Source organism: Phasianus colchicus, chromosome 17, assembly GCF_987193195.1.
Source record: "Phasianus colchicus chromosome 17, bPhaCol1.hap1.1, whole genome shotgun sequence".
NCBI lineage: Eukaryota > Metazoa > Chordata > Aves > Galliformes > Phasianidae > Phasianus > Phasianus colchicus.
Window position 1 is genome coordinate 2,592,434 of NC_143452.1, and position 24,545 is coordinate 2,616,978.

The 24,545-nt window shown below is 47.4% G+C and overlaps 1 protein-coding gene across 5 annotated transcripts in view; it reads right to left on the reverse strand.

The window, feature by feature from the left end:
* Window positions 1–7,107: 7,107 nt before the first annotated feature.
* TOX2 (TOX high mobility group box family member 2) overlaps window positions 7,108–24,545 on the reverse strand; it is a 111,931-nt gene continuing 94,493 nt past the window's right edge. For 4 of the 5 annotated variants that reach the window (XM_031603115.2, XM_031603112.2, XM_090152235.1 and 1 more), the window contains 4 exons: window positions 17,183–17,263; window positions 14,984–15,400; window positions 12,771–12,901; window positions 7,108–7,682 (listed from right to left, as the gene is read on the reverse strand). In XM_031603115.2, the coding sequence (XP_031458975.1) occupies window positions 7,646–7,682; window positions 12,771–12,901; window positions 14,984–15,400; window positions 17,183–17,263 (666 nt within the window). In that variant the 3' untranslated portion in view covers window positions 7,108–7,645. The remainder of the gene's footprint in view (window positions 7,683–12,770; window positions 12,902–14,983; window positions 15,401–17,182; window positions 17,264–24,545) is intronic. The other variant, XM_031603113.2, reaches the window with a different exon arrangement.

A 24,545-nucleotide genomic window follows, 5' to 3' on the forward strand; every position in this document is an offset into this window, starting at 1 on the left:
GCAGTAAGCTGTCTTTAAGCACTTGGTGAGCAGAGCAGGACCAGCACTTGCTGACCCAGTGCAAATCATGGTGGCAGACAGTCCCATGCAGCTGAACCTTGGGAAAGATCTGAAGTAGAGAGGAAAGACGAATTGGCAGAAGGCTCCTGTGACACGCCAGGAGCTGCCAGCCAAGCACTGGCACTCCAAGCACACGTGGTGTTGCTCAGCTTCAAGGAAATCCTTCACTCAGGTTTGCTTGTCACTTGCCCTTGCTCTTCTGGGATGGAGGCAATCAGGAAAGTCAAGCCAGTTCCCAGTTAGGCAATATTTAATGGACTTGTTCTTGAGGTACTCTGAGGTTATACCAGAGGAATTTTGATCCACTTCATGCTGTTGTTGGAGTGCTGACCAGTTCTAAATATATGGGGTAAGTTTTATATTCCCCACCCCAACCCTGCGCTTCACTGAACTGAGTGGAGACCCCGAAGTTACAGTGACTTTAGATCAATTTAGACTCGGTCTAAAACCCACCAAAAGCACCACAGGATCCTCTGTTCCCATTCTGAATGAGGGCTGTTTTGTGTTTTGGGGAGAAGCCATGCAGTCAGTGGGGCTGACTGTGGAGTGAGTGTGGCACGAGCCAAGGGTGGACAGATTGGAGGAGGCTGGAAGGAATGCAATAGAGGCTTGTTTTTATCTTCTCATGGAAAACTTCTGGATGAAAGAACAAAAATTAAAGTTTACGTCTCATTCTGTATTCACATTTTCTTTTCATTTTGGGTTTGGGAAAGAAGAAATTATTCATGTCTTCAGTTCCTCCTCTCTCTTATTTCTGTCTTTTTCTCTCTGTGCCAAACTCAAAAACACAAAGGAATGGATGGGTGATGTTCATGGGAAGAAAAGACATTTGCTCCAGGTTTTCCAGTCTTTTCAGCTCTGCGGCATTAAATAATGCTGCAACTGTGTAAAAATTGCAACTTGAAAAGGCAAAAGTGAAGTGCCGAGTTATTCCAGTGCAGAGAAAAGAAAGGAAATCAATCCTTGGATGTTTCTTGCTTTCATGCATTCAGTACTATAGAAGGGCCGAAGGAAAAGCACCAAATAGAAGCACGGAACCTGACCAGCAGTCTTGCATTGCTGAAGGGGTCTGAGAAACCAGATTTTTCTCACCTCTCAAATGGAAAATATGCATTTGTATTGCATCATGAATTCAGATTGCTTTTCAGTTATTCAAAGCGAGATATTCACTATTTCTTCTCATGGTTTATGGAGCCCCAAACCTGATTCAGGCTTTGGTCTGAAGGTGTTTCCAATGCAGTTACTGAGTGCTGAGAGGGGCTCTAAGAGCCCACGGAGCTTTGGCTGAACGTCTCCCAAACTCTGAGGAGGGTTTTTCCCCCACGTGCTTTGAGCCCACAGTTTGGTGCTGGGGGTGGGGATGGGACCATCTCCCCAAAGCCTAAGTGATGGAGCCAGGACTTGCCCACTTGGCTCACAGTGGGGCCCCTGGTGGGATGAAACTCATTTTGCTCACGCTCAGGGTAATCAGTGTGATGTGCTCCGAGTTTTATTAACTCAGCCTTGCTTTCCAGGCTGGCTGTCCCTAGGGAAGGCAGCAAGGCCATGGCCCTTTGTGACCCTCACTCAGTGACTGAGGTGATGCGAGGAACCCCCATGAGATGGCCTTTGGGGATGGAAATGGCCTTCACGTCCATCCTGTCCCACCTTCTTCCTCAGATAACTTTAGAAGCTGGCAGAGCCTCTCCGTGTGACATTTCCAAGCTTTTGGCAGGGCAGCCTGGGGAATGCTCGCGCTCTTTTTTTCCCCTGTATCCCGCAGTGATTCAGGTGAGTGGGAGACTGCACAAGTCCTGTAATGGGTGGTGCTGCCCAACCTCTCTGCCAAAAGACCAGCCACAATTAAAGCAGTTAAATGAGGATCTAATTACAAAAACGCCATGCATAACTACAGAAATATTTTGTGTAAATTGCCGGAGGATAAAAAATTAGTATAAACTGTGCTGCAAGCCAATAAATCTACTTGTAGTGTAGTGCTTCCGGAGACAGCATCTAGCAAATGTCTGCGTTCCAGAAAAAGAAAAAGGTTCAATATGTTCTGAAATGCCTCTATCCTGTTTCTCTGCTAACTTCCCCCAAGCCATGCTGTCTTCTGGAGAAGTCCCAAATCCCTGGGATTTCTTCCAGCCCTCCTCTCATGGCAGGCATTACAGGCTCCTAACCAGGAAACAGATATGAGTGCATGTAACCTGAGTGCCCCAAGGGGATGAAGAGATGTGTTTGGGCACCCAGCATCCTCACCACACACAAAGGGATGCAGCACAGAGTTGTTGGAGCAGGAGGTGGGTCAGAAAGCCCATGCAGCTCCTGCCAGCCCCAACATCACTCCTTCATCACTCCATCACTGTCCCCCTGGGTGCAGATGGTGGCCCTGGGGTTCCCTGTGGGACCATGCAGGGCAGCACGGGGCCCCTCAGCATCGCAGTGATCTACAGTTCTGTAGTCTATTCTATAGTCATAACTGTCTTCTGTGACCAAAATTCATCTGGAAAGCAATGAGATGTATATTGATTATGTACTGAAAAGCAGTAGATGTATTACTCTTTCCTATGGACTTGCAGTGCAAGGTTGCTTGGTTCATAATAAAATTGTAGTGTGATTCCAGCCAGAGGAATTCTATCCTACCAAAGCTGAGTGCTGCCAGGACCCAAAGATGTGCAGGTGACTTTACAAGCAAGGGCCAGCCCTGCAGAGCCTCCTGGACATTGAGGACATTGGGGATGATGGGAACATTGGGGACATTATGGGTAATGAGGGACAATGGGGACACTGGGGGATATGGGGAACAATGGGGACATTGGGGACAATGGGGGAATGGTGGATATTGGGGACACTGGGGACAGGGGGGGATATGGGGACATCGAGGACACTGTGAGCATTGGGGACACTGGGGACACTGGGGAGAATGGGGACAATGGGGATTTTGGGGACATTGGGGTCATGGGGGTCAGTGGGGACATTGGGATCAATGGGGACATTGGGGACAATGGGGGAAATGAGGACACTGGTGACAGTGGGGTCAATGGGGGAATGGAGACAATGGGGAACATTGGGGGACATTGGGAATTTTGGAGGATATTGAGGATTTTGAGGACACTGGGAACAATGGGGACACTGTGGGGATATGGGGACAGAGCAGGGTGAGGGTGGCACCAATGGAGACATGGTGAGGACCGGGGGGACTGACTGCGAGGGGAGGGGGGAAAATAGGGGGGGTGTTGGGGGAATGGGAGTTTGGGGGTAATGGGAGTAATGGGGGTAATGATGCTGAGTGTGGCTCCTGGGAGGTGAGGATGAGGATGTGCCAGGGACATTCAGGATCCTGCCTCTCTCAGGGCTCTCCCATCGAAGGAGGCTCAGAATGATGAGCAGCCTCCCCCAGCCTGATGAGGGGAGAGCTCACAGCCTCCCACTATGTTCCTTTGCTCTTGAAAACCTGGCCATCCCACTCCAGCAAATGAGGGGTGATAGTTGATGCACTGCCATGAGAAGTTATATCTAATCCTGGGCAGAGTCTTGCCATGGGTTCCCAGCCCTTTGTTATCTTGGAGACACAGGGGCATGAGCATGGGCAGAAGGGCAAAGCTTGGCTAGCAGGAGCCCTGGAGCAGCTAAGTAGGAGAGCTGAGCACTCTGAGCACCAAGTCCTTTAGCTGCACTCATACTGCAAACCAGCACCCCAGTATCACCTGCAAAAACACCCACCTCGTACGCTCTGCATTAGTTGACCTTCTGTCCCCACAAATAACGCTGGCACAGCAGCAGAAAGCTCTCTGATGGGCTCACGGAGCAATAAAGTAGCCTCAGTAGGAATAAAGCCTAAAGCAGTTACCGTGCCAGGTATTATGCTGATTGACCACAGTGCAGTTGAAAGTCAAGAAGAGTTGAGGGTACGGTGATAAAACATTTGGTCTAAAATCAGACTCTAAATTGCCCTTCTGGACAGCACAGCATTTCATCCAGGAGAACTGTTATTCCTCTCATCTCTCTGCTGCAAAAAATCATTGTTCAAGGAGGTAATTTTGCACTGCTCGTGTGCTGGGGTGAGGAATGCTGCACTCTGAGCCGTGTGGTGCTCAAACTGAGGTGATGAACCAGGGGGTGCAAATTTCCTTCATACACCTCCGTGTTCCAAAGGATTAACACTGCTGAGATCCCGCTGATGAGACTGGGAGACTCACATTTCACTGTGTTGCTAATTACAGCCTCACAAGCCCAAGTCAATTAGCGAGGTTTCTTCCTGTGTGCCTCTTGGCTTTCGTCTCCATCATTAGGAACTCCTGCCTGGGTCTGGCTTGGATGGGCTGGGGTTGGACTTGGTTATCTCAGTGGTCTTTTCCAACCTCGGTGATAAGGGGTTGCTCCTTGTCTAGGAGCAGCAGCTCTGCAGGCAGTCTGGCACCAGAACGTGAGCAGTGCAGAGCAATTGTACCTGCTCAGGCAGGAGGAGAACAGGGGGAGCTGATATCCTTCTTCAAACATGGAAAAAATTACTGTAACAAGGAAAGCAATGAGTTCTCCGTGATGTTCAAACGTGAGGGATTTGCTTTGTAGGGAGAGAGATTTAGGTTAACTGCCTGGAATTGAAAGGATCTCAGTGGGAGGTTGGATGCACAGGGAGGGCTCAGGCAGGTCTGACCCCAGGGCATACAGGGAGGTCAGGTAACTTTTCAGACCCAGTTACTGTATTTTCTACTAAAGCTAATCGTAAATAAAGGCTGATGTCACTCTGCTCTACTCAAAGGTTGCTGTGCTTGTACCAAAATGGATAACAGCACAAGGAAGAGGCACTTGGTGCTTTCTATGTGCCATTCAGAGAGCAGGAAGGTTGGGGTTAAAACATGTTACAGCTCTAATGAAAGTTGATTCACAGAGTCACATCTTGATTTCACGTCTCACCCTCATGCAGAGAAAGCAAATATTCTCAGCAGAGGGGGCACCGCTCAACCGCTTGGCAATAAGGCTGCGATGGCAATAAGGCTGTGATGGCAATAAGGCTGTGATGGCAATAAGGCTGCGATGGCCTTGGGTGAGTAGGAGAGCACATCCTTCCCGTCAGGCTGACTGCAGGTGTTGGTGTCCCAGGGACTCACCATCCCATGCCATGTTGCCATTGCCTCCATCTCTCCCAGCATCCAGGGTGGGCTGATCCCAAAGCCAGCGTGCCCTGAGCCACCTGCAGATCTTCCTCACCACCCCAGTGAGGGCAGAGGGCAGCTTCTGGGTGGCAAAGAGTGGGATTTTGGGGGCGGCTCTTTTGTAGGGGTGTAGGGGACTCTGCAGCACACATCAACCAGAGGACACAGTAGGATAACCTCCAGCATGAGCTCCTTGCCCTGTGTGATGGACCAGAGCTTGGTACTGTAGATGGACTTCATGCAATAAGCACGGGGCACAGCAGCATTTTGGAAGAGTATATAAAAAGCATTGGGCAATGAAAAATATCATTTAGTCCATAAAAAAAAGCTCGAAGGCTGAGCTCCCTCTGAATTGTTGGAATGGTCTGAAGGCTTAAAAAGTTATTTTAAGTCATTGGAGGATGTAAGTGTTAAAGCCACCTTTGTCATTAACAGATAACAGTGGGAATACTAGGATCTTAACTATGACATTTGGACCTAAACATGACCTGATTCTCCAAACTGCACGAGAAACACAGCCATGCTGCTGCCCCACATTTTTCCATTTAAATGCACACTGGCAGAAATTAGGCCTTATCTAAATGACTGCAACCTGTGTGCTATGAACAGAGCATGGCAAGACTCCTATGGCCAAGGTTGTCTCTGAAAGTGGGCTGAAAATGCTACGTTAATTAATGGTTTTCCTCCAGACAGGCAGCCTGGGGTGTGAAATTTCACATCGTGTTAATTTCCATGCCATTCACGTTTTCCATCCTTTCTATTTGTTCTTGTCCTTCTCACCAGTGTTTCCTAGGAAGAGTTGGAAAGGGCTCTCGTGGGCACCCAGTGGCCCATGGACTGGGGTGTGGGTTACTCCAGGGAGGTGGTGGAGACACCAACCCTGGAGGAGTTCAAGAAATGTTTAGATGTTGTACCGAGGGACATGAGTTAATGGGAAGTATTGATGGTAGGTGGATGGTTGGACTGGATGATCTCGGAGGTCTTTCCCAACCTTGTTGATTCTATGATTGTATGATGTGATTCCATGATTCTACACTTCTGTAGCTAAATGAATTGGGCAGCTGCTCAAAGTACCCTCTGCTGAGTGTAAGGTTGGCGTTTTTCAAGAAAGCAAATGGAAAACACCTGTCTGCTGTGGTGGTCATTGCACAGTGATCCATTTTAATTGCCAGAGGTGGTCGCAGACATTCTGAGTTAAGTCCAGTTGGCCCAAAGCAAGGGGAGAAAACAAGTGAGGATGAAGTGGAAGGGGGGATGGAACAAGGACAAGTCATGGGCACCACAGCTATGTTGGCCAAGGCCAACCCCAGAATAAGGAGACACTTGTTCAGTTCTATTTTTCTTATCTTTTATTATAAAGAAAGGTAAGATAAGCATTGTGAACCGAATGTGCCAGGTGCTGCGAACACAGCACCACCAAACAAAATAGAAAAGTAAAATAAAAATAAAAGAAAAATGCACCTTATGAGAAATCGTAATTATGCTCTCTAATTCTTCATAAATAGACAAAAATCATTGTCAGCAATTTTTTAAATAGATGGACATATGGCAGGAAAAATATAATAATGCCATACAACATGGATATAAATTGTCCATTTCTTGCTGTACAAATAATAGAAACAAGTTTGGCAGGCTTTTTTTTTGTTGTTTTTTTTTTTTATACACATCTCCCTTCTATGTGTAACTAAAAAATGTGCTACAATTAATATAAAATGCTTTTACTATAAAGTAAACTACTAATTTTTTTCACAAAAAAATCTTAAAGATGTCTTTAGCACAGCTCTAAAACACTTAGTAAACTACTTACAACTATCCAACAAATTATATTTTCATGATCTGTTTCACATTTTCCCTCCCATATTTTGCCTTCTCCTCTCACCCCACCTACCTAGGAATAGTTTTTATTTACTTTTTGTATTTTTTTTTTTGCCAGACATCCAAGGCCTTTGCATGTACAATATTCACACAAACTTCACATTTTTCTTGCACAAAGTTTAGTGCTGTTAGCAAGTCAAAAGAGTGCATCCTCCTACTGAGCTGGCCTAATGCTTGAGGACACCAGACCTGGGCTTATGCTGCATCTAAAAGCAGTTCACTAGGAAAGTAGTCTGTAGCTAAGCTGATGGCAAGCAGAAAAAATTGTGTCCTTATTTCATTATTATTAATTTTTTTGTTGGTTTTGTGTTTATTTATTTTTTTATATTATTTTCTTTTTTTTTTGTTGTTCTTTGTGAATAACGAGGTTTCTGGTCTTCCACGGAAAGTAGAGTTTAGAGTTCAAAAGCAATCAGAGAAAACTGCTCTTAGAGCCTAGGGACGAAGCCAGCGACGAGGTGCAGAGGTTGCTCTCTTGGCAGTACGACTTGCTCGGAGCCTCGCCACGTTGTCTGTAAGATAGACCCTCCCAAGTGTCCTTCATCTGAGCCTCCTGGGACAGATGGTGAGCCTTAGGTGAGGTAGAGTGCCTTGTCCCTCGGCAGCATGCTGTAAGGGAAACGAGAGGAGGAGGTGAGACGGGCAGGAGGACAGTCCTTGGGATCAGAAACGAGCACTTGCACAACCATGTGCACACCTGGCTCAGCATTCCCACGCCATAGGATCACAGAACATCCCGAGTTGGAAGGGATGAACGGGGATCATCGAGCCCAACCTCTGGCTCCACACAGCACCACCCAAACCCTAGGCTGAGAGCAGTGTCCAAATGCTCCTCGAGCTCTGGCTGTGGCCCCAGGAGACGAGTGGGTCCCTCTCCCAAATTAAAGCACGATGTGGGTTTTGCTCTGAAGCCCATTTTGTTATTGTTTGCACAGGTCTGAACAAAACACTACCGTCTCCACAAAGACATCTTGGCCTTAAAAGTAGAGAAGAGCACTGCAAAGCTTTGGGAAATTCTGGTGTGTGTGTGATTGTGAGTGGAATAATGGGGAAACAGCAGTCAACAAGCAGTGCTTTTGTTGATAGACCGCAGCACAGACGAGTCTGCATTTTGCTAATCTCCACATTTTATAATCTGCATTTTAAATGCAGAGTGTTCCCTACTGCACTCAGCAAAGATTTAATACCAGTGAACAGCAGAGAGGTATTCTGATACTAAAACTTCATTAATTTTACAAAATAGGCTACAGAACACTTCCCAGTTCATTACAGCATATTGCCATAAATAATTGAACTTGAACTAAGTGCATTTGTGATGTTTTGCCTCTGTCTTTTTATAAAGTTTGCTCACTTAGTGTCTGATTTGGAAATTTCCCCCACTTAAGAGTGAAATGCTTCATAGTTAGCAGGGATTGGTGAGGCTGCCAGCATCTGGATGGAGCAGCTGGCTGTACGTGGACAAGGTTTACCTGAGAGCATCTCCTCCTTAACCCCAAAGTGTGGGAAAAGAGGAGAAAAGGTGCTGAATGTTGATACCCCAAAAGAACCCAATGGGGAGGTGAGGCCTCACTTTGCAATCTGCCTGGATGTAACTGCAGGAGCACCATCACTTCTGCTGAGCTAAAACACTTCTGTGCCACATTGTTGGCTGGCCACAGCCCTCCCACCATGGGTTGGCATCGACCTGGGACAGCCATGCCAAGGAAGAGACAAGCCAGCACACCTCTGCCATGGCACCATGCAATGACACACAGGTACTGGTTTTAATCAGCTCACATAATTTGCAGGCCTAAGCTATGGATGAGGCGAAATTCATTGGAATTTTAGACAATACACAGAATTATGCAGGCTGGAAGGGCCTTGAAACTGCCTGGTTCCCATGCAAAGCAGGGTCAGCACTGAGCAGGTGGCTCAGCATCTCCAGAGTAACGCTGGGCCTTAACAACAACATCTCCTGAAACCTGGAGGATAAAGTTACCTATTACTAATGAGAGGAAGGAGGTAGGAAGATGACTGCCATTCAGTGCTGCCATCACAAATCTAAACAGTAGGAGACAAATGCAAACAAACCCTGAAGACAGCTTTGGTATGGAAAGAGCAGAAAAAAGTGGTGAGGTGCCTGGAGGAATTATGAAAGGTTTGGAAGTATTTGTAAACTGAGCTGCAACCAGGATAGAGGGGAGCATGGAGAAACTCACTGCAAACACAGGTATTCGATGGGTGCCTGGGAATGAGCAAGTGTGAGAGCAAGGCTGTCAGGTGGGGGAGACAGGGGACTGCGTAAGTCTGTGATACAATGGTAAAAAGCAATGAAATTGGATGCTGCAATTGCTTGTGGGAAGTGATAGTCATGCACTAAGCAGAGATGGAGAAAGGAGGCTCGTGTCTTTGCTAGCAGGCTGGGTTAGCTTGGGCTTGAGCCCAGAAAGAGCTAGAAAAATTGGATGGAAGTCAGTGAGCACAAAATCATTTTAAATGGGGAGACGATGGTCTAAGAAACATCTAAAGCTCCCTCTAATATGGCTGATTTATGAATTAAGGAGTGTCTGTTCGAAGGATCCTGGAATCTGAGGTGTGTAAGGGAAGAAGAAAAGTTTAATGGCATTATAATTAGCACCAGTTGGCTGGGAAAAAAAAAAAAAAAAGCTTCAGCAATCCTTCCTAAAGGGATCTGTTAGATGGGGAAGGACAGAGAAAGCCCATCTCGTTAGCTTTTCAGATGTCTGGATGACAAGCACAAAAGGAAATGCAAGACTGGGAGGTTTTACCCCAGCTAAAGCAGTGCCAGCGCATCACAGAAGCTAAAGAAATGCCAAGGGCAGGCATGAAATCAGCATCCTTGTCTGAGAGCCAGGCACACTGCTGGTGTGCTGGAGCAGTCAATGGGATCCTTGCTTTCAGGAACCTGGGGCTCCACAGCTGAGTCACATCACAACAGAAAATAATCCGTTTTCCACCCGGACTATTGCTGATTTTGCTTAAATTACAATGAAGCTGAATGCCATGTGGAGGTTGAAATGGACGATAACACGATCCAGAGGCTTCCCAATGATACCCAAAGCTGTGTTGATGAATCATACCAAACGAGATGTCTGTTCCCTTTGCTGCTCTGCATAAACCCTGATGGCAGCTGTGGCTCATCCTGTGCCCAGCTCAGAGCAAGGCAGCAAGGGGCAGCCCAAAAGCTCTGAGCATCGCTAGCAAATCAGTGCAGAACTGGATAAACAGCAGAGGCAAGAAGATGAAGAGATCTGGATAATCACTTTTCTGGACAACACATTTAAGATACACACGGGCTGCAATTCAGCAGTAAGAAGAGGGTTGTTCCTACTGATGTGTGTGGACACTGCAAGCGGACACTACAGAATCGTAGAATCATGGAATCATTAAGGTTGGAAAGACCACTGAGGTCTCCAGTCCAACCACCACCCCATCCCCACCACAGGCTATACCATGTCCCTCAGTTCCACATCCAACCTTGTCTCAAAAACCTGCAGGGAGGGCCCTTTGGCAGCAAATATTAGGGGCTGGTGGGTGCAGGTGGTGATGGCAGTGTCGTGCACCAGGCTGTACAGTGAGATGAAGGGAAGCTGGTCAGCCTTGATACAGGAGATGGTCTCTTAAAAGAGACGATGACATTTTTTTGGTGCACTATGAGCTCTCTGATCCATATGCATCTGAGTTCATTTCTATAACCCACTCTCGTAATTAGCTGGTAGTCTCTGCATAATCTGTCTGGTTTTAAAATGATTTTTTTTCCAGGAAGCTGTGATAAACCCATGAAATTCGATCTTTCTGCTGTGACAAAGTCATGAAATGCATGAGCTTTGATCATGAATTGCATGGGCCCTGTGCTAACAATACAGCGCTACAGCCGGATGGCAGAGGGCTTGTTTTAGCAACACAAAACCCAATCCTGCCTACAATGTTAGCATTTCCCCCGTGTTTAGGAGTCACCTCTGCTCGGCATCTCCACAAATAACCCTCCAAGTGTTTTGTCCGCAGCATCTAAAATGATTTTTATCATCGAGTGCCAAAGAACTTCCTCTCCTGGGGTTGTCTGCAGTGCCTTTGCTAAGGAGCGTGCCAGATTCCCCAGTAGAGCCCGGAACAATGCCCATAGCTGAGCACCCTCGCAGGCAGATACAGCCCTACTCTAACGACTCAGTGAGTTATTTATTTCCCTGAAAGAAATAAACGTCTGTACAGTCTGTGCCCAGCCCAGCAATTGTAAGTGCACTGCTGGCACAGGCGGGAGCTGTACTCTGAAAAGCCTGGGAGCTTGCTATTATCTCCAGTGAAAGCACTTCAAGCAAATCAAACAATACTCAGAAGCTACCAACCTCCTTCCCTACCTGCTCCAGCAGCAGCCACCGTGCCTGTTTGACAGAGCACAAGAGCAGGCTTGAAGCTGTTAACGCTGAGCCAAGAGAGCTGGATTAGGCTGTGTTTGGAAATGGCTTTTACACCCTCACTCTTGGCCAGCTCTGAGATGATCCTGATGTTTTTATTTATTGGGGAATTCAAGCAGCATTGAAGGGACCTTTGTGCTGGCCCTTTCAGGGGGTAAGTGGGAAGATCTGGACAGAAGTCCACCTGCAAGGTGCAGAGAACTGAAGTATCACAAGCTCTAAGGAGGATGAGGCTTTGTGCCTTTTATGGTTAAACCCTGGGATGGATAGAGACAGCTAGAGGAGACTGTGGCCTTGGTGGTAAGAGTGATCACTTCAGAAGCAGGACATTGCTTATGGACATGGCCAAACACTCTCCAACACCAGTATCCGTTTGGCCTCCAACCCCAGCATCCCCTGGGATTCTGCTTGGGGTACACTACACAGCCACAAACAGTGAAGCTCTTCAGCATGTTCAGTTTAAGCTTCTCAAGCAAGCAGCAAACCCACAAATGCAGCAATAATCATAATCATAGGGCACAGTCACAGAATCATTATGGTTGGAAAAGACCTCTAAGATCTTCTAGTTCAACCATCTACCTCCCAACAATATTGCCCAGCGTGTCCCTAAGTTCCACATCTACACATTGCACTCACAGGACATGGATATTTTTGTTCTTTGGGTGATGGCCATGCTGAACCCAATGCACGTAATGGGCTGGGCTTCCCTGTCTTGCTCTGGAAGGAAATGTCTCAAACCCTTCCATTGCTCATGGGATGGAAAAACTCCAAAAAGAGAAAGCCATTCATGTCCAATAAAAATATTATCTGTGATTTTTAAGCTACCTGCCTCCATAGTGTCATATCAGTGAGCTCACAGAGAAGAGGAAACCTTGAGCACCATTTACCATAATTAGTCTATCAACTTGGTGCCCATTTTGGGGTAGGTTCCCAGCTGTTGCAAGCTGTCAGACTTCCAACCACTTACAAAGACATGATGCACTCTGTGCCTTGTGGTTAAAAAGTGTTGACCCATTTTGCTCACAGGAGGCAGAAAAACCTCTGAAGAAATTGCTCCCAGAACTCAGTGATGGCTAAACTGAGTTTATTGGCGCTTTAAGCAACTCAAGTGACTCAAGCCTAGGACTCAAGCTATGGGAGGAAGCACCACAAGGAAATGCAAATTCTTTGTGCAACATGACATCTTCCTCTCTTTATCACCCATCCCTTTTGGAACAACAACCAACCATACGTTCATAGTTCAGATGAGAGAAAATATGTGAGCAAAGCCCTGCTGTCTACTGGCCTGCAGTGGTTAATGCCACACTCTCTGCCGGGGTAGTCATTGTCCCACTCAGTGCTTCCTGCAGGATTTGATGCACCAGGTGAACGGGGTCCAACGCTGTTTGGAAACTCAGAGGAGATATGTGAGAAGTCCTGTGGGGTGGAGAGAAAAGGAAGGGTTACATGCATGGACAGAGGCAGGAGACATCGAGCATCTAAGAATACTGCATAAACATGACTGCATGCCCCAAAAGCACTGCAGTGCCAGGTAAGAGCTGTTACATGAGGAAAACAGCCCAGGACCCAAAGCTCCATGGTGGGGCTGAGCAGAACATGAGCTGCTGCAAGCATGTATTCATGCAGCTACATCTCCCATCCCTCTGCCCCTCTGTTATTTGGGTCCTCAAGGGAGTGGTTATACCACTGGTTGCAGGAGAAGCACAGCCAGGAAAGCCTTCACATCAATATTTGGGCAATCAAACCCATTTTTCCACTTGAAGTGCAGCTCCCTTCGCAGTAAGGCATTAGCCCATCTCAGAGCATGGTAACAAGGTAAGGAACCACACAAGCAATGCTGTCTCCGTCAGCTGTCGCTGCTGGCAGTTTAACAAGGGCTCTGTGGGGCTGTTTGATCTGAAAGCCAGTCATGATTCCAATTTTGGGGGGCCTCCTTAATTAAGCATTAATTAAGTGTATGAAAAAGCAGAGTTGTGGCAGTTACCTGACCAAGATTATGATTTTATCAGAAACATCCAAATTAGGGAAACGTTTTTCTTCCTTACATTTAAGTTTTTACTAACAAACACGTGGAATGAAGCTTCACAAAATGCTGCCCTCAGCAACTACAAATATCCCAATTAAAGTGATTATGAGGATCCCCTGAAATACCAAAGCTACATTTGCTTATGCAGAGCCAAAGCACTACCAAAATGTGGGAGAAGTTACGTGGGATACCCTGAGCAAGCTGGAAATAAAATTCTGTGCTTGGATTTACTTTCCCAGATGTATCATCTTCTTACAGTGGTCAGGAATGACTGTGCTCCCACGTCCCTGCTCTCCTTTTCCTTTCTTCCACTGCAATAGCTATTCCAAAATGAACAATTTCTGTTTTCTCAAAGCTAGTCCCAAACTGAATGGGTCACATTATGTGAAAGAAAGCTTTGTTCATTGCTAAAGTACTGTGTGAATTTTGTGATATACAGCTAGTAAACATGCGAAACCCAAATTACTCAACCATCTGGGTGAATAATACAGTTAAAAGTATCATCAAGTAAATGGTAGCAGCTGTGAATTCAGAGCATATGTCCTTCACTATGAATAGTTGGTCCAGTTCATATTCCAGATGGAGAAGCTCTGGAAACCACTCATCTCCCTCTCCATATACTGGCATGTTCTCTATGAGAGAGAGGGGTGGTTCTTGCTGCTGCCAGTTTTTCCTCCGGATCCACGTTCTTATCAGGTTTAGAGGAGCAGCAGTGACTCCTCAGCCTGGCTGCTCAGTGCTGCCAGCCACAGGCACGGCTATGGGTGGTTTCCTTCAGTAGGTTTTACACCTGCCTAGCATGGGTCTGTGTGATTGCTGTTGCTGTTATGCTGTTAGCACAAGAATACATGTAAGCATCCTCTTGGCTCCCTGCCACAACAGCAATGTCCTTCAATTGCTAGGCAGTTTTTTGGAAAAATACTTGTGTTATGTCTTTTTTTTTTGTGGCATTCCCTCCATCCTTCTTCTCTTCATCCTGGTGAAACCCAATTCTGCTGTTCTCTGGTGACCTTCCAGCTCTTCTTTTGGCAATGTTCTCACTGCCTATCCAACCCATTGCTTCAGATGATCATCGGTGAGTTCAGGCAAGTCTGGGGCACCACAAGCACAGGGAATTTCTTCTACCAGGGGCAAACCCAACTCCTGCAGCTTTTCCCATGGACAAAGCCTTCACTGCTCCAGTTGCACAACCCTGCCCTGTCTGTGGGGGTACTGGTGCTCCTAGGTATCTCAGTACTTTGGACAACACCACCCCAAAATGCGTGATGGAGGATGTGCAAATTGATAGAGCCAGGAGAGGCTTCCCTGACTGTCACCATTGGGGCTGATCTCCACACTATGGTGACTCACACCAAAATCCTTCCAGAGAGGACAATATTTCCACCCCCAAACCACACAACGACCAACCGACCCAACGCAATGAAGAGGAAACATCCACCTTTTATCGAGCACATCGCTGGTCACGCACTCACCTGCTGCCCGGGAGGCGAGGAGTTCATGGGAGGCTGTACCTGTAGTGCCATGGGGGGGGACAGGAGGGGCTGCTGGGGGACCTGCTGCATGCTGATGGGCTGGCTGAGGAGGGAGCTCTGCGGGTGGTGCAAGGAGAGCTGCTGGTGCAGGGGAGGGCTGATCTGGAAGGCGGGTGGTGGGGAGGCACTGATGCTGGGCAGCATGGGCTTGGAGGGCAGGGTCCTGGGGAGGCTGGGGTGGCCACGGTAGCTCTGCAGGTCCGATGGGGACAGGAAGGAGCCCAGGCCGGGGTAGGGCGATGAAGCCTGCGGTGGCATAGGGTACATGGTCTGCTTGGGTGGGATCATCTTGGAAGGTGGGTTGGCTTGGGCGCTTTTCGTCTCCCCTTGGTCAGCAGAGCTCTGTGGGAAAACAGACTGGAAGTGGGTGAGGGAGGAAGGAAGCACCGTTATCTGTCCGCAGGCACTTGTCCTTCCCAACCACGCAAGAAGAACCAAAGCAGAAGCATGATTTGCACCGAGATCCTCCTGGGGCTTGGACTGATCATGCTGCTGAACTCTACACCTGTCCTATCTAGCACATGCACCTCCAGCCCAGTGGCTGGGCAGAGTACCCAAAGCTAGGAAATTCAAGTCCTAATAGTAATAAGTAATAACTCAACTGTGTGTTGAAAAAGTTTTTCACAATAAGACTGGTGAGGCACTGGCCCAGAGGGATGATGGATGCCCCATCCCTGGAGGGGGTTCAGAGTCAGGTTGGACCAGGCTCTGAGCACCTGATTTGTCTGTAGGTATCCCGGTTCCCTTTCAGAGTGCCTTCAAACTCAAACGATTCTATGACTGAGATTTGGCAGAGCCTGGAGCACAGGAGAGGCACTAATCAGCATGGAGACAAACTGCCTGTCCACTGTTCACTGCTTAGATCCACGTAGGTGGGTGACAAGATCACTTCTGCTTCCATTAGGGCACAAATGGGACTGTAAAAATACTCCTTTCTTAATCTTGAGCATTTCTGCAGCTCTGTGGGGTCTATAATGCACAGCACAGTGGTGGCCTCATTTCTGCAGGAATAAGAGAAGAATAACAGGACATTATCTGGCTCGGACAATGAGGTTTTTGTCCGGCGACGGGCTCTGTAATGATCCTCCAGATCTTTTCTCACCCATCAGTAGGGAACACACAGTGCTGTTTTACTCAAAATAAACTTGTTCTGCAAAAAATTGGTCATTGGAGAAAAATGGATCCATGGAGTGTGGTGACTCTATGCCCTCCATGCTACCTACCCACATCACTGCTATACATGTTCAAGGTAAAACCCTCATAGGTTTCCAGAAGAAGAGCTTTTAAATCCCCAAACAGTTATTTCCATCTCCATTTCAGACATCTGTCCTTGCTGCTGCTCTGTTCACAAGTTAAGACAGTGACATGCTCATGTCTGTGCCAAAGCTTTGAGCCTGCCCAGCCCACATCACAGTCACATGGATCCCACAGACGATGGTGGATCTGGGACATCACGTTATCTCCTGTAGCAGCTAAATATGATTAATAGGTACTGAGGGTGTGGTATTGAACCAAGAACATATAGTACATGCAGCACAGCATATCCAGAGAGCACGAAGTGGACAAAGCATTTTGCTGCTCCAGCCCTGTCCTGCCCCCCAAATGCCCTGAGCATGTCCCAGCACTGGGCCAGGAGCTGTGGGCTTGCTGGAAAGCCCACAAAAGCTTTGTGAGTCTTTGCACTTGTGACTGGCCAAACACAGCAGAGATGGATCAAGGCATGGACCAAGACATGAGATGTTCAGAGAAGGACTAAGGCACCCTAAGACACATGGCAGCAGCTCAGTACCAGTGCAAGGTGCTTGTGGGCAGGAGATGGAGCATCACCCCAGTAGAGGTGGCCTCACCAGTGCAGGTCTAGCTTCCTCCCTTACCCTTCTCAGTGTCGAGATGTGGGCAGCAAGGAGAAGCAGGTTTGTGGGGTGGCAGCTACATGAACTACCATTGTTGGCGCTCTTGGAGCTCATGGTTCAGGAGAGGTGGGGATCCGTCCCCCTGCCTTTTTCTGTGCCCTCCCTCAGTCCTGGCACTGCCAGCATGATCACACAGTATTCCTTACAAACTCAGAAACCCAGGAAGTCCCATGGGTTGCAGTGAATTCATCACTGCCACGTGCAGAGACAGCATGCACCAATGTACCTTGGAGACCAGGCTGGCCCGGTATGCAGCCAGGGCTTTCAGATACTCCTTCTTGGCAGCTTCTGTTTTCCTCTTGTATGCCTGCAAGGACCAAATAATGAAGAATTATGATCAAAGCAGAATGGGGTGTTGCTGGGTTGGTTGGACCCTCTCTGCTCTGCAGAAGCCTGCATGGCCCAAGCAGGGATGGCATTGTGAAACATAGCATGAAAATCTCAGTTCTGCCAAGGGAGGAATTGACTTCAAATCAAGCAAATAAAGCCCTGAAAGGCTTTTATAGGGTGAAATCTCTGTGTTTGCTTTCTGAACAGGAGCTGGAGGAGAGTGAGATCCAGGCTCTTCGTGGAACAACACAAGCCCAAATCCCTGAATTACCTTAAAAAATGGTGACACATTCAGAAATCCTACACTAGTGACTCTCTTTCCAGGCTTTCCTGTTATTAAGCCTAAAGTTCCCACTCTTCAGCTCTTCTCTGCAGCCCTAGCAGCAGGGAGGTCCTTTCCCTGACATATCAAAGCTGAGATTCTGGCCTAATCTCATGACTTTGTGATCTGGGGCTTGCAGAGAACAGCAAGTAAAAGGAGAAAAAGCTTTGTAAGAGTGGATTAGTGTTTATTCTCCTCTCTCCACCTCACAGCTTCACAGGGTTGGTCTCTTTTCTGCCCCAAGTCTGCTTTCCATTGCTTGGAGAAATAATGGTGTTATCCAGGCAGGATGGCTCCCCATGGGGTAAAGCACATCAAACTGAACAAGCAAGAAGAATATTTTAAAGTAGAATAAAAAATATAAGCGAAAGGAAGAAACTCCCTAGAAAAATATCTGTCAGCTCTCTTCTCTGCTGGAAACTCAAAGCCCTCCTCAAGCGGCACAAATGAAGGTAATTTCAATTAGAACAGCTTTGCATATATTTCATTCTGCTTTAAAAACAGCACCAGGCTTGAACAACCAGCACTCTGAAGCCTGGTGGGGAAATTTAGCTAATTTCTGAGGAAGTCTGTTTGCTTGCTGTTGTGCCAGGCCCTGAGCATGGGCACCACTGCTCTGGAATGGTGCTGGGAGGTGATGGAGTTGGGGTGATGCCTGCTGACCTTCAACCAAAAGAGCAGGAAAAGTAAAATTACTGCAGCATAAGAGTCTTTGTGAAATTTCTTTGAGCAAATTAAGCAGAATTTCCTTTTCCATTTGGGAGTTTGACTCAGCATTGCTTTCATGTTGCACTTTTGTAGTTCTTGTACCACCTGCCATGACAGCACCCTTCCCATAGCAAAGAACCTCTGAACAGAGGAACCAGCTCCAGCAGCCACGCCATCCAGATCCTTGAATTTCTGTCTAAAATCACTGCAGATTAGGTATATTAAAAAATGATTGCAAACCTTATTTTCTCTGCTAAATCGGGGAATTCTGCAATAAAACGTTTTGCTTCAACATGCTGCAGGTCTGCAATTTTCTGAAACGGAGCATTTTGCTAAGTTTGTCTTTGGCTTTGTGGTATTCAGGAAGTATTATATTTGCTCCATTCAGAACAAAATTACATTTTGAAATGTCAGCCTGAAGAAGAGTTTGCCCGTGAAAAGCAACTATTTCCTCAAGCTCTACCCTAATAAAAGCTATTACTTCTCCCTACAATTCCTGCCTCCTTTACACCCTTTGCCCATCGTGGTGAAACCCAATGCAGCATTTACTGTAAAACAGAGATGTGGGGTTTTCGGCAGCTCTGCTTCTAACAGATACTCTTAAGGGCAGTGTCTGATGCTGCACAACAGTAACATATGAATTCCTGCATCTCAGGCTGCTACAACGTTGGCCACAGTGGCGCTGATGAATTGAAAATGTTTTTTTTTGTGATCCTCTGTAAGAGCAAAATACCCGGAGTGGAGGAAACCAAAATGTTCACAGCTACACAGGGATAACTCAGTTATTTGGAAGTTGTCTGAAGAAAAGCTGCACTTCATGGCCATGGGCAGGGAGAGGGCTGCTCTGTTACACTTCCTTAACCTAAACGCAAATAAATGGATAACTAACCAATTCAGTGCCTACATTCATCTTGGGCACTTAATCTTTTTGTGCTTGTTTTCCCCACACTCCATCTGTCCCTGTCTTTCCCAGCACATGGCACAGCTGCCCAGGGAGTGGGTGGAATCATCATCCCTGGAGGTGTTCAAGAACCATGGAGATGTGGCAACGAGGGACGAGGTTTTGTGGGATGGTGGTGATGGGCTGATGAATGCACTAGATGATCTTAGTGATCCTTCCAACCTTGATGATTCTACGAATCTACAGGCACTGCACTGTGTGGTATCTTTGCCCATGGCCAAGTCCCAGGTCTATTCCTGTCCCCATGAATGGGGCTCAGGGCAGGGTAAGGGGGGTCAAGCCTATGGTGTGTCTGTGGATGCTCTCCCACACCCAGCTGTGTCCATCTCACGGGTGTTCCCAGGGGTCCCCCTGTTTGGCGGCCGTCCCCATGTGCTTCCTGCTGGGTCATCTGTCCGAGCACACAGCCTTTCCTGCACTCACAGTCTGCTCTATTGAGGACGCTTAACAGCAAAAATGCAGCCTGCCGTGTCACACAGACCTGAGCACAACTTCTCACCAATCCTCTGTGCAAAAGCAGCTCCACTGCAGTATTTATAACCTTTACAATTTTAATTTAAACATTGACAAAACCATGTTACTTTCTAATTAAATCCCATTTTCTCCCAGGGATTTTAATTTCCAAGTAATTTATCAGATTTAAGGATCCTCAAAACATTTTGCATGTTTTCCTCTCTAACCTGCCATGCCTGCTGACTTATTTTTCCTACTTGCTAGCGGGAGGATTCATTAGTCATTAAGCGAGTGGGTGGGGTGGGGGGGGAGCAGAAATGGTTAGTGATTATGAAAACACGAAATCAGAGCTGTAAGAAGCATATGTTGGGATCGTAATCCTGACACCTCTGTGTCTCAGCAAAGCAGCTAGTAATTGTACCGTAATGAAATGTTCTTGTTTGATAACCAGTTAATTAGAGAAGACAATTATTCCGAACCCCGCTGACGCCCACGAGCAGCTCGGTGTCGTGCAGGCACAGAGTGGCAGCGGGAGCTGTTATCAGTAACCTCTGTTCCCAGGCATTTAACAGCAATGCTGCTTTCCAAGCCTGCAGAGGAGCGAGGGGGACACTCTGCCCAGACCCATCCTCGTCCTCCATGCAGGGGTGCCTTGGTTTTACATTATCAGTGTCTGCTGATCCTGGGTGCGCAGCCCCCTGCTGCGATGCCAGGTGGAGTTTGGGGCATTTTGCTTCAAAAAAGAGATAGGGATTGAGGCTGGAGCTCGAAGCTCCTCAAGGTCTTTTCCGAGCTGAACTGCTTTGTGATTCTCTGATAGACCATGAGGAGAGAAAAGCTGACAAGCAGAGTGACCTAACTTATGAAGGACTCCACTGACCGGGAGGAAGCACAGCCTCCAAATGTGACACAGCAAAGAAGAAGGCAGTGACCAATACTCCACAGATAGGAAAAGAGGCAATGAGCTTAAACTGTAACAAGGGAAACATTGGCTAAGCAAGAGCAGAGCATTCCTAGCAGTAAGGATAATTAAGCACTGGAAGAGATTGCCTGGGGAGATGTGTAATCTCCACCACTGAAGGTTTAAGAACAGATTAGGAACACATCCATCAAGAATGGCTTAAGTAGAGCTGATCCTGACTTCAGGCAGCAGTATGGTCTGGCTGACCTCTTAAGACTCTCCTTGCCCTCCTTTCTATGATTCCATGACTCTTTCCCCCCAAACGTATACATTTGGATTTTATTCTGCTTGTAATTCTGGAGACTTTTTTTCTTGTAACTATTATATACTTTCCTTGAAGTTATCTCTTGGGATCATCACAATTTATGGCTTATTTATGTGATGACTTGAAAGTACTTCCTTGCTACACCCCACCACCTATCGGCTTTGCACACAGCCTTCACACCTCCATTGGGAGTGCATGTAACAAATACAGCCACACCATACTCCCATTCCTATCCAGCTCTTCCCCAAGTCACTGCATCCCCCTCAGCATCTGGATTGCTAAAGCCTGATGCCGACAAGCTTGGCCATGGGACGCATCTGTCCATGATGACCATTGTGAGGCTGCCAATTAGGTGTTCTATGTCCCCAGGCTCTGCCAGCTACAATGTCTGACAGCCCTGAGGACACCTTCATGGAAGGCTCTTGCCACGGAACTGTTCTCATGGCTTCAGGAGAGCTCCTTCCTTTTGCTGGTGGAGCAGCGAAGCAGTCCTTAGGAGAATGAATGGATAGGCACATCCCCAAGCAGCAATTACCATAAAGTATCCCAAACAATTCCTGCTATTTTTCCTCTGCCATCGTGTCATCTGGGTGTAAGTCACCTGTTCCTCCAGAAGAGCCCCCAAAATGAAGTGGAGGATGAGGGTGATACAAATCCAACCCCTAACCTCCAAGGAGGAGGAAAACCACACAATACATACCCACCTTCTCCAGCTCTCATTTTGCTCCTCACACTTTTGGAGCTGCTTTCAGAAGCAGTCCTGCCTTTTCACATCTTCCTGATCACTACCCCGTTCTCCACAGATCTCTCCTGACATCACTTGGGATTGGTGCTTTCATTCTTCTCCAGTACACGACTTTTCTTGGCGCTCAAAAGATGCTATAACCGGGCTTCTTCCAGCCCCTCGCTGCCAGGCGCTGGGAAGCAGCCAGCAGCACTCCTGGCTCCTGCTCTGACAGCCCTGGAGCAATGCTGGAAGCGGGCAGTTTGCTGGCCATACTGCATTCAGACCCCACAGGACCTCCACTCTGTGATGGCTCTGCCATAATACAGCCTTCCAGCCGGCCCTGGACTTGTCTGTTCTCTAGATATACGTAGTGTCCTGTCACCAGGTGATGGATCAGGTTCAACGAGCAGATGGAGCTGATTAGATGGGTGATCTATTATTTTGTGCTGAGCAAGTAATTCTTCTGTTGGGTAATTTATCCCTGGAGTCTGCATGCTGTGTTATTCTCAAGGCTGTGCATATGGATGGGAAAATCACGTATGCATTTTGCCACGGAGCAGCTCTGCATGGCTGGGCCAGCATGAGCATCGTGAGCTCACATGTGTTGGAACCCTTGTGCCCTTGGTGGGTCCCCAGACTATTCTCATGCCTCAGGCCCTTTTCAACCTCTTAGGACAATGCTGTCGTATAGAAATAACACAGAGCAGGGGATTCTGGAGACTCGAGCAGGGCCAGGAGCTGCGGGAGGCTTACAATGCCAGGTACCCCACTGGATGATAATGGCTGCATTAGCATTTCTCTCTCCGCCGAAGTCTAAGCTATCTCTACAGGAACAGCTGCTAAACTATTTGTAAAGTTCAAAGAGTACGTATTAATATTTTTTCTTCCCCGAGTCACATTCTTCAGATTCCCATGTAAGCTCCTTAGGAAGGGCCACGCCAGCTGTTGAAGAATGCAGATTACAACGTCCCGCTAATGCAGCACTGCGGATATTTCAGGGCATTGTTATTTGTGGCTGTGAGGCACACTCAGCCATGCTGGAAGGGGTTAAAGTGGGGAAGAAAACCGCCACTTGCTGAACAGGTGTCCTTGAGCAGTACCCAAGGACACGGAGATTGCTAATCCTGTATTCCACAGCATGATCAAATCACCAGGCAACAGATATAAATAAAAAAAGGCAGGAAATAAGGAAATTTAGATACAAGTGTGTCAGAGGGAAAATGAAGATTCATTGTGAAGAGGCTGAGAAGAGGAGAAGAAGAAGGAACAAAATGACAAAGGCACAAATGATAAACCAGTGAGAACGACAGAGAGGAAAAAAAAAGCCCCTCTGTGAAATGCATGGCTGTGACAGCAGCAGCCAAATCAAAGATGCTCCTAGATTATATGGTTTCTTGCATAATGTGCATTCTGATTCCCGCTCAATGTTTGTCTCTCAGCTCGTGCACAAGGAAGAAGAAAAAAAAAACATATCTGAAATGGTACGTGAGCAACCTTTATTTTGCTTGTTTCATCAGGAGGAGAAAGCAAATTTGCTTTGTGGGAGCAGCAGCACCTGCTCAATGGCAAATAAATAGCTACAGCTTTGATATTACAATGCATATAATCATTAGCAGCCCAAATGGCAAGGGATTAACCCTCTCTGTGCTGCCTGTCCTCCCTGGCACATAGTTGGCATCCCAGTTCCTACTGTAGAAATGGTGGGAATTGGGTTTATAGTGTCCTTCCCTGTGCTGTCCCCGACCAGGCAGGAACAAAGCATGCTCTGGGTTGGTGAAACACTGAGCCTGCTGGCAAGCAGAACGAGGTGGGTAAACCTCATCTGAAGCAGAAGCTACAGCAATGAAAGCATCAAGCTATGAGCTGCATGGTGGGGATGAGCTCTGCACATCAGCCTGCCAGAGAAGCAATGCCCCAGCCCAAATATCCTCCTGTGCTTTGGGGTACAAGGGATCCAAGTCCAGGATCCCACTACAGTGCAGTCCCAGATCTCACCCACTAGCCCCAAATCTCACAGCAGGAGCAGGGGAAGCTTCCTTTAACTAAAGCCTTGGTCTGACTTGAGCAAGGACATCCAGACTTAGCGTTGTGCACCTCTTCTGCAGTGACGTTACGAAGGTGAACTAAAAGGTCTCAGATGGATCTGAGCCATCATTGCTGAGCTGTCCTGCTTGGTCACTGTCCCCTCCCCAGAGCACTTGGCTGTCTGCCTTCATCACACGTGCCCATCACGCTTGCAGTCCTTGGGAGAAAGGACATGCTGGACATCCTTGTTTTTACATTTTAAAGACATTTGGCTAATGTGTTTTCTACTTTCTTCCTTTTTGCTTTCCTTCTTTCCATTGTCTTGCCTTACAAATCCAAACAAACCTGACAGAGTTGCTGGCAGGAGAAAGCAAACAGGGACTAAGGGGGCTCTCATCCAGCCAGGCGCTCAACACGCGAACGTGCCCCATTGCACAGAGCAGCACAGAGCAGCACGGCGTCCCTCCAGCCTGGAGGTAGCTGTGCTGGGAGGGGAGCACACAGCTGGAGACAAAGGCAGGAAGTTAATATTTAAGCATCCAGACAAGGAACAAATGACTTAATCAAATCAATTACAGAGGGAGAAATGGAGCCACTTAGAAAGCGCGTGAAAAGAGACAGCGAGGCTGCTGCTGTCTCATGGAGGAGAAGAAGGGAGAGTTAGCGGGGAAGATAAACGGACTGGTTAAATCCCTGCTGTTAATTAAGAGCTGAGCATTTGCACTGTGCTGAGTCAGGGTTGCCACAGTACTTCTACTACATAAACCACACTTGCAGATGAACTCAGCGCCCAACCGACAGAGATATTTCTATCCAGATGGAGTAAGGGAGAGCAGG